Here is a 13,740-nt window from a genome sequence, read left to right as displayed (position 1 = left end):
ATTTGTAGTTTGTAACTTAAGATCTAAGAATATGTAAAAAAATCCTACATATCAGTATCGTGACACCTTTACGGTATATAACCTTTCTTCATCCAAATAAGTTTATTTTCTGGCAATGCACGTAAAAGTAGAAAAAAACCTGTAACAAATAAATAAAACATCATATTGATCAGAACCTGTATGCAGAAATCCACTTAATTTCCTCTATAAATACACATATCGTTATATTACTAAATAATGGATCTTAATTGATGCATAACCGCGATCCGTAAAAGGGTACCATGGTTCGGAAAATAAAATGATAATCGGCAAAACCACGGATTCGGTTTTGTTTTCATTACAAACATGTTGCATTATTGGGTTTCGAATATACTTATCATCTACGTAAGCAGTGGTTTTTACCGTGGTTTCACCTGTGTTCAGGGGGAGCCCTTCTAGCCTTTTTGCAAATACCTTCAGAATACTGTTGCTGCTTCCCCTCGATCTGCTTACTGCTTTTTATATTTTATTATAGCCCGTGCTACTCGAGGATAGTGTATGCAGTGTCCCAAGAGAGAAAGATTTTTTTAAATCGTTTCAGCAGTTTCGGAGCTTTTACAAGTACAAACTTACAATGAGAAAGGACAATGGGTAAGTTGTATGGGATTTGGTACCCACTCCAACAATAAGGTATGATATATCATTAGAAAGGTATTTACGTGAATTGGAATTAATTTTATACTTCATGAAATTGTTACAGTTATCAAACTCTGTTAAGATTAAGTTTAAAAATTGCATACCTAACGTGTTCGAAGTTTTAGAACCTTATCGTAGTATAGATATCATTTCTCCTTGGTCTTATAACGGGAAGAGTTTCTAAATTGACTTCTAAACTAGTTTAAAAACAGTAGTTATAATAATTATGTAGCAGAAATTCCATCAGCAGATGATCTACTTGGATCGTCACAATTTTTTCATGTGTACTGTGTACTCCCTTATTTTTTATTTTCTATGTTACCCTCTATAAATTCCTCCTATTTACTCACTCATCCTATAGTTATTGGCACGAATCTTGAGCTCTGACCTTCACCTGCGCAGTAGTCATTTATTGGGTCCCTTCTGTGGTACGAAGTGAGGCGCGGGGGCGGGCTAAAGCGGTGATTGGCCCGCAGTGCATCGCGTCATAGCCGTCACTCGGGATTGGTTCTTTGCGAATAAATCACTTCTGCGCAGATGTAGGTCAGAGCTCAAGATTCGTGGCGATAACTATACTAGTGTCAAAAATATTACTCCAAAACAACTCATTTTAGAACAAAGTAGCCCCACAAAATTTTAAACAACGCTCCAACTTGAAATCACTATATAAAATCTTTACTTTAAGACCATCAAAAGGCTTGTATCTCAGAACATTTTCAACACTATACCGACAAAACAATACGAACCATAAAATGATTTTGTATCAAAGAATAGTTACTGAAGACACGCCGAGATTCGGTGATAGTTAGTCATAAAACGGCTTTTGTACCTACATTGTTGCTGCTTCTGTGCAAACTACTCGAGATATAATTTCCATATTACATTGTGGAGTAAGACATTGTAGTGATGGATGTGGTGTGTTTTGGATGTGGTAATGTTAGGTCTTTAATGCCCGATTATTTTCAAAATAATGGTACTCTTGTCGATATTTTTAGTTAAACGTTAAACTCCTAAGATTATCGTATTCATCCAAACTAATAAACTATTATACTATAATACAAAGGAAAACACTGATACTTAGCTACATCAGCTGCGACTGGAAGCCGACTAAAATATAGTTGGGTAAAGGCTAGACAGGTGATTATGAGATTACTCAGGTATAACCAAAAATCTATTACTACTTCTAAGGGACACAATATTTCTTTAAATATCTTATCCATAAATTCACATCTCACTAACCCGCTAACGTGTTTGGTTTACGCGGCAAGTCTCATTACTATTCAGCGCACAATCTGCGATGCAACGCTTAACTTGAGCACTTTCAACGCAAGACAAATGTCCCGCAGTGGTAAGGTCGCCAGGATAGAACGATATAGAAGTTTAGGTCGCAAACATGTTACTTTTGGTCGCTGAGATAGAACATACGTGTTAGTTTTGGGCGCCCAAGTTGGTCTATAGGTCGCCAGTGATGAGTATTTAAAGCAATTGTTTGTTAATTTTGTATTTTTGGCTGTTTTAGTATTTAAATAGCGAGTTATTTTATCAACAGGGTTTGATGTCCGATTTCGGAGGTTGATGTTTGTGTGTTTTTGTATTAATAACCTACGAATAAATGTATTGAAAGTAAAATTCGTAAGTATTACCGGATTTACGTAAAAGGGAAATGATCTGAAACGCAGCAAGACTCATTACTATTCAGCTCACAATCTGCGATGCAACGCTTAACTTGAGCACTTTCAACGCAAGACAAATGTCCCACAGTGGTAAGGTCACCAGGATAGAACGATATAGAACTTTAGGTTGCAAACATGTTACTTTTGGTCGCTGAGATAGATCCCATGTGTTCGTTTTGGGCGCCGAAGTTGGTATTTAGGTCGCCAGCGATGAGTATTCAAAGCAATTGTTTGTTAATTTAGTATTTTCGGCTGTACTTAGTATTTAAGTTGAGAGTTATTTTATCTAAAGGGTTTGATGTCCGATTTCGGAGGTTGATGTTTGTGTTTTTTTATTAATTTACCTACGACTAAATGTGCTGAAAGTAAAATTCGCAAGTATTACCGGATTTACGTAAAAGTGCAATGATATGAAACGCGGCAAGTCTCATTACTTATTCAGCTCACAATCTGCGATGCAACGCTCAACTTGAGCACTTTCAACGCAAGACAAATGTCCCACAGTGGTAAGGTCGCAAGGATAGAACGTCAGGTCGCAAACATATTAGTTTTGGACGCTGAGATAGAATTTAAGGTTACCGGCAATGAGTATTCAGGGCAATTATTTTATCAACAGGGTTTGAAGTGCGATTTCTGAGCATGATGATTGTGTTTTTTGTACATATTTTAACATACCTATACCTACAAAGAAATGCATTGAAAGTTAAACTTGTATGTTTTGCCGCGCTTTACGTAGACACACAAAAGTGAAATGATAATCTGAAAGTGTTCACATGTAATTTCAAACACAAACAATCTCTTAGGTCTTGTCAAACATGATAATTATTACATAGAACTATCTGTTTGGAGATAGTTTGCTTTCACAGAACACTAGTAAATTGTAATGTAACTACTGAAAACAATATTCATAGTGTTAGTTTATCACATTGAATTTGATGGCAAATTCACTATCAAAAACCAACAATCTAATAAAAAGTAGCTCGTCAATCTGCTTTGTATAACACTTGACTATCAAGCTTCATCAAAGTCCGTTCACAAACTTTTGGCCTCAAAAAATATCAAACATACAAACTCTAACTATCATATCGGTAGGTATGTATGTGTTCGAGCTATGGTTATGACAAGATAACGCGCCGACAGCTACAAGTGTAAGCTGGCCCTTTGTTCTATTCGTGTCACTGTAAGAAGATTAAGGCGCACTACACATTGCTGGCGATGGCGATTTCATTTGAATTCTGTCTAAAATAAATTATTGGTCCGCATATAACAAAGAAGGTCAAAGATCAAGAAATGTAAATGATGAGACGAATAGTTTTAGTTAGAAGATAATAAATAAAAATATAGGGAGAGTTCATGCCAAACCTCCCTCTTTGCCCCTTTGTGGTGTCTCTGTATTTTTAGATACCAGCGGTGGGTGAGGTGTATGCAGGGAATGGGCATATTGTACGTTGCAGTATCTAATCTCAGGAAAATTTCTTTCAGTGTTAGATAGACTTTTTACTTCGGAAGGCTTTGGTTACTTTTATCCGGCTGCGTGAAATATTCCTACAAGACGCAATTGCAACCAAAGACCGCAGCTAGTTTTAACAACATCACTTATCCATAAAGTCTCAAAGCAACAATGATTATATCCCAGTTGCCTGGGTGGCCATTATAATTACGAACATAGGAGACATTTCAGCTTTGTCTCAACATCTTGTCCCAAAGGAGATGCCTTTGTAATTGCTATAGTCATTATGTGATGGTAATCATCAAGCTTACGATCTACTCTATGCTTGTAGCCTAATATCCACATTCCTCAAATTGGTCACACCATGCTCGGTCTTTGGTCAGGCTGCTCAATTCTCTGTTTGAGAACTTTGTTCATCCATTTCGACTGCTTATGTGAGAAATAGAAAAGTTGTGTAGATCGACTACCCATATTGAAGTTCACTGCCCATGTCGGTCCAGTCTTACCATGTAACTGAGTACCAATGTTTTATATGGATGAACTTCTTATCTGACCACAACAAACGCCTTAAGGACAGCCAAAGATGTTAGAACTACAGCCAGGACATACCAATTTGACGTGGCTTCCGAAATACTGCAGAACTCGTCATGACAAGGTGACCAACCCACCTATGGACCGCGCCAAGCGTTGTTCATCCTTATGGTCGATCGGCCCATGCCGACCGCATGCTGACCGGCGACTGTTGCTTAGCCAGGAGCTCTTCCAATACATTTATTTTCAATATTTCAGTTGACTATCAAACAAATAAATCACTAATGAATATACCAAATGTAAATTCATTCGACTATATGTTGACAGTATTTAATGCCTTAATTAATTCATGGCAATACGATTTGTAGCAATTAACAGAATATTTCATGTATATGAATATATTATGTGCATATCTATTTAATACTCGAATAATTTATAGTGTCAGAATTATAACGTGTTTAATATACCTTGTGATAGTTTATTCAGAATATTAATGGCTGGGCATCATTTCAATTATGTAACTTCACAAATCTGAAATGCAAACATTAATGTAGGTATGTACTTGCATATTTTATTTGTCTTTGGTTTCTAATATAATCGGTAGTGCCACTTTAAACTATTTAAATTTTTCGGGTACTTACAAATCCCAATATAATTCAAATCTTTAAATGAGTGTGTAGACACCTTTGAAAGAGCAAGTTACCTCACTAAATTCTAGCTCCTTAAAAATATAATTCTTCCACGAGAAATATCAACAGCTACCAAATTCACCTCAAACGACCAATCCACGAAACCACCCAAAATAAAGCCACTGAACCTACAATCTCAATCAAAAATCTCTTTCCAAATCGACCTACTGCTTGCACCCTTAGAAAAACATCATCTGTCTCTCACGCAAACCGCTTCGGTCATTAATCACCCAGTTCAGGTGATACAAGACTGCTATGCGGGTTTCATCAGTCACCAACGATAAGGGATTACAGTCCCCAATTATGTCACTACTGATCTATACGGGTAGTTGCAATAGTTCTTTGTGTGCGTGGTGAGAGTCCTCATTTGTTTTCGAGGTTATTCTGATAGTGATTGCAGTATTGTTTTTGCTGTGACTTGTTAGAAAACGGTGTGATATAAAGCCGAGATTTCACTAGTGTGCACTGTGATGCACTCAAATGTTTCTACTGATCGACATACATACTATAGACAAGTTACTTCCGAAGGCAATTAAAAAAGTTAACATCTTGTATTAAATTAATCCACCTCACTACATTAAGAAGTGATTTCTTTATGCAACTGTGGATCAATAAACTAATTTATTATTATATTATCTCCAAAAAAAAACCAATGACAGGCATTCGAAAAATACCCAATAATTTACCTTCATTTAAAACGAATAAATCGATTGAACCTCAAATTAACATTAATTCTGATACGACTATTCGATTGAAACCAGCGTCAATGGTCCGTCTTAACTACAATTATCGATATCAAACAATGGCATAGTAAAAATAGCAATAAAATGCTCTACAAGGTTGTTCACTCAGTTGTAACGTTGTTTAAGTGTAGGTATCAGTAAATAAAACAAACATTAAAATACCTGAAATAAATTTAATGAACCGGTTTCAAATAAAGAAAGTTACACACGAAACTACTAGTAGGCAGGTAGGCAGGTAGGTAGTATTTATCTTTTTCAATTTTTTGTTTTGTGTGAATGGAAAACGGCAAAACATTACGTGGTTCTGATATGAATGCAAATGAGATACACATGATTATAGTTATAGGGTACATAATGTCATTGATTACCGCTAACAATGACCAAATGTTGTTCCAAATGACCAAAAGCTCCTGAAGATAGTGATGGAAATCATTCAAGACAGTGATGAGTTACATCTAAAATGAAGAGTATGATAATGACCCAATTTTTTAACGAAAAGCAAACAAATTCTTTTCGCCTGTTTTCAGAATAAATTCTTTCATCAAAGTTTGTATAGTCTTACGTAATCCTAATTCTCAGTACAGCATCATTTACATCGTTTTACAAAACTTCATGATATGTGCATCCTATCATTTAACTTCATCATTATCAGCTTACACACGGAGTAAGGAAAAATGAGCGGAGATGCCATAATGCAGCTAGGTCAGGCGCCTTCTTCTAGGTCAAATACGTACGGTGGGAATGACCAAATCGATTATTTACGAAGCATTCGGGTTCTTTGGGACATCTGTCAACGATTTTTGGTATGACAAAAAAAGTTTAGGTCCTAAGAAGGCATTTAAGGGTGAAGACAGTAGCGTTCGTCACCCCCCACATTTTGGCGCGCTACTTTCATAGGAGATTTTCCATTATGGCACCTCCGCCAGTATTTTGTTCTCCATCATATCAGCATACGTAAGTAAAGCAAGAGGCATTAAAACAAACATGCTTGGAATACCGATAGCTCATTCAGTATCGATATCTGTTGGAGTACGGTCGTGCGCATCATGTGTAGCAAGAATATTGTCATCGTCTTGTGTTTTGTAGGGATCGTTAAGGCTTATGATGATTGTGAGTATTCATTTGTTTTTTGTCTCTTTTGTTTTTTTATTTGAATTTCTTATTTTTGAATTTGGAAGGACTTGTCAGTTAGTATTGTAAACAGCTGATGTCCTTGTGATTCCCAACATGTGAGTCCTTAACCAGTATTGGGTTGCATTGTTTGCCATATTTAGAGTTACATCTTGACATTTTTTAATACTTATTGGTTCACTGAAGATATTGTTGTGTTTATTTTATTGAATTTATTGATGAATAATATAAACAATCTCTCGGATTACTTGATTAAAAAAAAGGCCTGAGTTGTTCTAATTCCTTATCAATCTTAACTTATTACTCTGGAGTCTGAGGTTAGGTAATATTTGTATTATGAATAAAGTAAATATTATCGCATTCAATAATACTTCCAATACGATGTCTCAATGGATCAAAGTCAGTAGTAGTGGGGATAGGCATAGAGAGTAAAAAACTTTACAGTAATGTTGCTCTATGGATGCAATAAGTAGTAGTTCCCTTAGAACGCGAGTTATCATCCTTCGAGCCTTTTGGGGTCGGTATCTTTGCTTTACAAGAAGCGACTGCCCTGCCTGACCTCCTCAACCCAGTTACCCGGGCAACCCAATACCCCTTGGTTAGACTGGTGTCAGACTTACTGGCTTCTGACTACCCCTAACGACTGCCAAGGATGTTCAATGACAACCGGGACCTACAGTTTAACGTACCATCACAGTCATTTGTGTCTAAGATATACTTAGAAAGTACATACAAACTTAGAAAAGTTACATTGGTACTTGCCTGACCTGGAATCGAACCCGCGCCCTCATACTCGAGAAGATGGTTCTTTGCCCACTAGGCCACCACGACTCTAGAACGCGAGTACCACCCAGTATTAAATATTTCCAAGAACTCCTTGACCACAGACCAACACCCACAACAGATATGGCACTGTTTACATTATAAACGCCCTTTGTATAAGCAGTAAACAAGATCAATGCTCATTGAGTAAACACAGCGATCATCTAGATCGAATACATACAACATCTATTGATACGCTAGTCAGGAGACCTACAATCATTTCACAATAGTCTACGTTGGCCGTATTCAGTCATCACTTTACAACGTTACTATTGCAGTTCATATTTGAAGTACTGTTGCATTTTGAACTTTATCTCCTTTGCTGTAAGGACATGGTTGAATTTTGTTAAGTGAAGATAAATGTTAAGTGTGTTTTGCTGTCAGTTTTATAGTTGTTATGCAATTTACGACTTTATTGTTTCTGTGGTAAGGTTGATGTAAGTTTGTAAGATGGGTGTGTTTATGTTTGTGTTAAGTTTAATTGATGTGTAATACTGTTAGGTTTGACGTACCTAATATGGTTACTATGATTTATTGTTATTGATCCATAGTTTAACGATTGTTTTTATGTAAAATATTAAACTGATAAAAGGTTGCATACTGACACAAACATCCTCAATATTAATGGCTATACTAAAAATTGTTTAAAAATAAACAAATCGGATCAGCAGTTCCGGAAATCACAGACTTGAGTTTGTGAAACTGGCTAGACTGGAAGCCGACCCCGACATCATTCTCCTAGCCTTTTTCCCAATCATGTTGGGGTCGGCTTCCTAGAGTTACTGTAAGTACACTCTTTAGTGTCCAGTCTAAAGGGATTCAGATGAATACCAGTGCTTTACAAGAAGCGACTGCCGATACCCCTTAGTTAGACTGCCCCCGACATAGTTGGGAAAAAGATTCGGAGGATGATGACTTTGGATTCCCCCAAACTTAATAAAAATCTATGAACAAAACACTAACGTCAACAATTTGTGATTCCAGTCAAGATAATAGATTCAATCCAACAAGAAGAACCGTGCACATCGCGCGGAGGCCTATGCACCATAGCGGCTGACTGTCCCAAAGACCATCTGGTGGAAGAGAGGGGATTGTGTCCTTCTCAGAGAAGTAGAGGAGTTGAGTGCTGTTATGGATGTGAGTAAAATTAGGCATCCTGTCATTCAGACAGTCTTCAATAGAATTCAGTCATTAAGAGCGTGTACGTCAACCGCGCGCCATTTGGCCTAAAATGGTACTTTTCAAACCACTGTTTCTCAGTAACTTCTTATCCTATAACTATGTTATTTTTTAATAACGCAAGGTAATTTCACTGTCTATATAGTTAATTGAACATAAATTTCAATTTGTGTAGTTTAAATACTTAAAACCCCTATAACGTAACAGATGTTTTATAAAATTCCCGTTCAGCGTCTATTTCGAAGCTTAAATTCATGTGAAAACAGTGGCAAATCTAATCATATTTATTTTTTTACTCATAGACGAAATCCCCATGCCTATAGTTAGTTGAAAACATTTTTTGATTTAGGTCTCTATCTTTCAGAAAAAAATATTTTAACAATGTGAAAAATTGTGAATTTCAAATGCTTTTTTTACCTATCTATCTTACTTAATTTAATATAACAATTATTTACTATAGTAATATAACTCTTTCTTTAAAACATAAACTTTATATTATAATTTAATCTCTCGTTTTTATTTTTTTATAAATTATTTAAAACTACTATAAAACGCTGCACGCGAGTCAACTCAAACCAGACCGCCGCAAGGCTTCACAGAGAGAGGACGTGTCGCTCCGTCACATCGCGTAGGGTGAATAACCTCTGCCGTGGATACCGAGAATAGAGTACATTTCAAGCGCGACCAACAAATCTTGATACATTACTATTTTATTTAAAGCTCAATTTTGAAGCATATTTTTTTATCGATTGAGTTGAAATTTTGTTTGAATGTTCAGTTTTAATGACAATTTATGATTCTATATCCAATATGGCGGTATACCCAAGATGGAGAAAAAATGTTTTAATGCATTCCTACGATATGGGTATCAAATGAAAGGGCTTGCTATGAATAACTCGAAAAAAAATGTGTCGCGAGTCTAAATCCAATATGGCGGACTCCTTAGGCTAGAAATCACTTATTGCAGATGTCTGTTACCAATCGAGCTATAATTTTTTTTTTCATTTTGGATGTACCCAAATTTTGACTTTTGATCTCGAATAACTTTTGAAGCATATAGGATAGATAACTTAAAACTTTATTTGCAATGGTAAACCCAAGCTCTTCACCAATATTTGGCTTTCCGGCAATTGTTGTTATTTGACCACAATTTTTCGGTCTGGATGGACTGGACCATTCATATAAACAATCAATTTTTTAAATCGGTCCAGGCGTCTTTGAGAAATCGAGAACAATCAAATTGAGAACAATCACAAAACAATCTAATTGAAACCTCCTCCTTTCTTTTTTTGAAATCGGTTAAAATACAGAAACTCTTAACATTGTCATTAATCATCAGTCGACTATTTAGTACTGTTGAAAATTGTATGTAATACAGAAAGTCCTCAAAACCAAGGTTTTCATAGGTGTTCGATTTTTTTGCAAAAGAGTGTAAGTATTAACGACTTATTTTCATGCTTTTATATTTTAGACATCCATAGACTTACACTATTTTCCCGCTATTAACTATTTACTAAATAATATATTTTTTGTTCCACCAATTTCACTCGAAAGGATCAAAATGGTTTGTGTGACTATACGTGAAGTATGATAGGCACGCACACAGCCGCGACGCTAGTCTGCGCGGTTTTTTGCGTTGAATTACCTAAAGTTGACATCGCGCGCCGAGCGTACACGCTCTTAATATTTATCACTAGCTAGCCGTTTTCCCGTGGTATCACTTGCGTCTTGTGGGAACTCGTGTCCGTGACGATAAAGTATAGTCCATATCACTCGGGAAGAGAAAAACTTTCCAACTGTGAAAGAATTTTCCAAATTGGTTCAGTAGTTCCGGAGCCGGAGGGTATAGACAGACATCATATCCCGAGTTTTTCCCAACTGAGTACCAGTGTTTTTTAGGGTACAGACAAACAAACAAATAAGAAATCTCTTTATTCTATTAGTATACATTGGTTACACTCTAGAATCTGTTAAATGACATGGGTTAATTTTTAAATGATTACGAGTGCGTAACCTCGTTCTATGGGATGCGGGTTGAAATCGCTGGCGTTAGCTAGTTCACCCATAAACCTACATCTCTAGTTTGAAGCGTATATTGTATTGTATGAATTAAGTGATTATTCTATAGAAATGCGACTATTACTTAAATCGAGGTATACATTTACTTATTGCATCATCATTTTTTTACAAACTAGCCATCGCCCGCAGATTTTCCAATGGCAACTTCGCATACTCGTACTTCGTAATATAAATAACCTTTTTCAAATTAAAGTGCTATCTGCCAATAGAATGTTTTAACTCTTGAGATAAGAAGAAGAGAAATGAACCAAACAAACACTCTTTAGCTTTATCTATATTATCCAACACATTTTTTATAACAATAAAATTATTTTTATTTTCCAGTGTCAGTGAAAGAGACGAGATGTGAGAAACGAGGCGGGATGTGCTTGCCCGGAAAGAAACCGTGCGGTGACGTGATATTGTTCAAAGAAGCTACTGATTGTCCCAAAGATACCAAATGTTGTATATTAGTTCATTAGTTGCAAATATATTGTTTTGTTAATGTTTTTATAATCTTTGTTATTTTTATTTTTTAATAAATGTGGATTGTGTAATAAGGTTGAATGGGATTTAATTTGTTTACTTAAGAGCAGAAAATACTGAGTAAAAGATTAATTTTATAATCCTAGAAAGAGTCACTAAGATGATAAAATAGTTTTTTTTTAACTGACTTTTGCCATCTTCTTTGTGTACGTCTATTGGTCTAATGATTTGATTAAATAATTAACAAAGTGAAAAGACCCACGTGAAATCATTACCTAACAATTTCATTTCACATATTTCACATTTTCAGCGTTTGTAAATACAAATGCAACTTTAATAAAAATATCTAAAGCTTACATAAAATCAATATCCTTTTACTCTACACTTGAAGTTGTTTGAACAGCTTTTACATGCCTTTGCAAACTTGATAGCATTACTAAGAACTCTTATTTCAAGCGCATTTATAAAACGAGAAAGTCTGAGTAAATCACTAGAATTATTTCTGTGAAATACTGTTTCATACCAACGTCATTTTTCAAACAGTTTTTTAATGTAAAACTAGTTTCTACTAGCAGTTTTGCCCACTTACCATATAAAAAGTAACGTATATGTTATTCTAATCTTCATCATCTTTTTTCAACTATATTCGGGTCGGTTTCCAGTCTAACCAGATGCAGCTAAGTACCAGAGTTTTACAAGGACCCACTGCCTATCTGAGCTCCTCAACCCGGGCAACTCAACACCTACTTAAGACTGGTTGTCAGACTTACTGGCTTCTGACTACCCATAACGACTGAGAACGATGTTCAAATGACTAGTGATATGTCATTTTAATCTGTAAGCTATATTACTGCCAAGTTACATCAAAATCTATGTAATAGTTTTAGCGTAAATGGGGAAGATACTTCCATACACATACAAACTTTCGCGTTTACAATATTAGCAGGATAGAAACATTTCAGTATACCGATACCGTCACAATTTCTAAGTGAATTTTGGAGTCATAGAAAATTAAGCCGGAATTTTATTGACCCTCAAGTTTTATGATATAATTAAGCCGAACGGGTTGGTTAATGGGGCTGGTAGGAGCTAGCAAACTGTCATTAATGGCGTATTTTATGAATACCTCAAGTTTTTAATGCTCAATATTTCTTTGCGTATTGTGTTGTTTTTTTTAAGATGGTAAGATTATGACTAATGATGAAGGAAAATGGGAAATATAAAAGTTTCTATTATGACGCAATGTATAACTTCAACTTATTGAAATTCTGTAGTGAAAAAAATAATAATTGCCGATATTGTTTGCCTTGTAAGTATTAAACACACGGCATAATATTTTTATTTTTTCAGCGAATTGCAGTCATTACAAAGATACAAAATTCAAAATTCAAATTCAAAATCTTTATTGCGAACTAAGTAGGTATAAAAGGGATCTTATATTTAGGTACGTTCTTAGAACTTAGTTGCCTGTTAAGGCATTGCAATTTATTACAATAAAATAAAATAATTAAAGTTAGGTCACTATATTATATATAACTTATAAAACTAAATAATTTTTTTCTTAATAAAACTAATTTTAATGAGATCATAAAGTCCCCTTATATCTTAAATTCTATACTTACTTATAATCTAGGCACATAACATTATTTACATCACAGTAATTTCTATCATTTTATAATTTTTCTTCAAGGAATTCTTTGACAGAATAGTAGGCTTTTTGAATTAGGAAGGCTTTAAGCTTCCTTTTAAATATGGCAATAGAATTTAAGTTCTTAATTTCTGGGGGTAGCTTATTATATATTTTAATGCTCATACAAAAAATACTGTTACCGTATACTGCAGTGCGGGATGTTTCATGGCATAATGTGCTTTGAAGTCTACTGCTTTTTAGTGTGACATATGTACTGATGTTGGATTTAACTAAAATACGTACATAACATCTTTCAATCCAAAAGACACGAGAAGTCAAAATATGATCCTTGCTAACATTAAAACCAGATATTAATTAGCATAATTTAATTAAATTTCAGTATCGAGAGGATATTTAATTAGGAGGTCCGTTGTTAAGGCCTTAATCGGGATCTTATTCATGCGATATCTGGCGGGACATCATTAAGTCTATCAAAGGAAGAATAATTATATTTACGAGTACTTTCATCCAAAATTGAGATGTCGGAAATTATTTTATAAAGGTGCGCTGATGTTTATTATTATCACCTTTTGGGATGGACATATAGGTTAGGAGGCCTATAGTTACCTATTATATACTTATAGGCTAACAATTTATTTTGCGTTGGTTTCTC

General features: G+C 35.1%; 1 protein-coding gene across 1 annotated transcript; it reads left to right on the top strand.

Annotated features, from left to right (window-relative positions):
• The first annotated feature begins 6,742 nt into the window (after positions 1-6,742).
• LOC110380449 (U-scoloptoxin(19)-Sm1a) lies at positions 6,743-11,514 on the top strand. The gene is made up of 3 exons (XM_021340446.3): positions 6,743-6,871; positions 8,699-8,851; positions 11,297-11,514. Exons 1-3 carry the CDS (start codon positions 6,808-6,810, stop codon positions 11,431-11,433), a joined length of 354 nt encoding a protein of 117 aa, XP_021196121.3. The 5' UTR covers positions 6,743-6,807; the 3' UTR covers positions 11,434-11,514.
• The last annotated feature ends 2,226 nt before the right edge of the window (positions 11,515-13,740 follow it).

Source organism: Helicoverpa armigera, chromosome 5, assembly GCF_030705265.1.
Source record: "Helicoverpa armigera isolate CAAS_96S chromosome 5, ASM3070526v1, whole genome shotgun sequence".
Lineage (NCBI taxonomy): Eukaryota > Metazoa > Arthropoda > Insecta > Lepidoptera > Noctuidae > Helicoverpa > Helicoverpa armigera.
Note: the sequence above shows the minus strand (reverse complement) of the source record. Positions and strands in the feature narration are given on the sequence as shown.

Excerpts from the sequence above, each read along its gene's own strand:
- LOC110380449 (XM_021340446.3), top strand. The coding sequence starts at position 6,808 with ATGTGTAGCAAGAATATTGTCATCGTCTTGTGTTTTGTAGGGATCGTT. Across the intron at positions 6,872-8,698 it reads CGTTAAGGCTTATGATGATT|TCAAGATAATAGATTCAATC; the intron begins GTGAGTATTCAT and ends TTGTGATTCCAG. Across the intron at positions 8,852-11,296 it reads AGTTGAGTGCTGTTATGGAT|TGTCAGTGAAAGAGACGAGA; the intron begins GTGAGTAAAATT and ends TTTATTTTCCAG.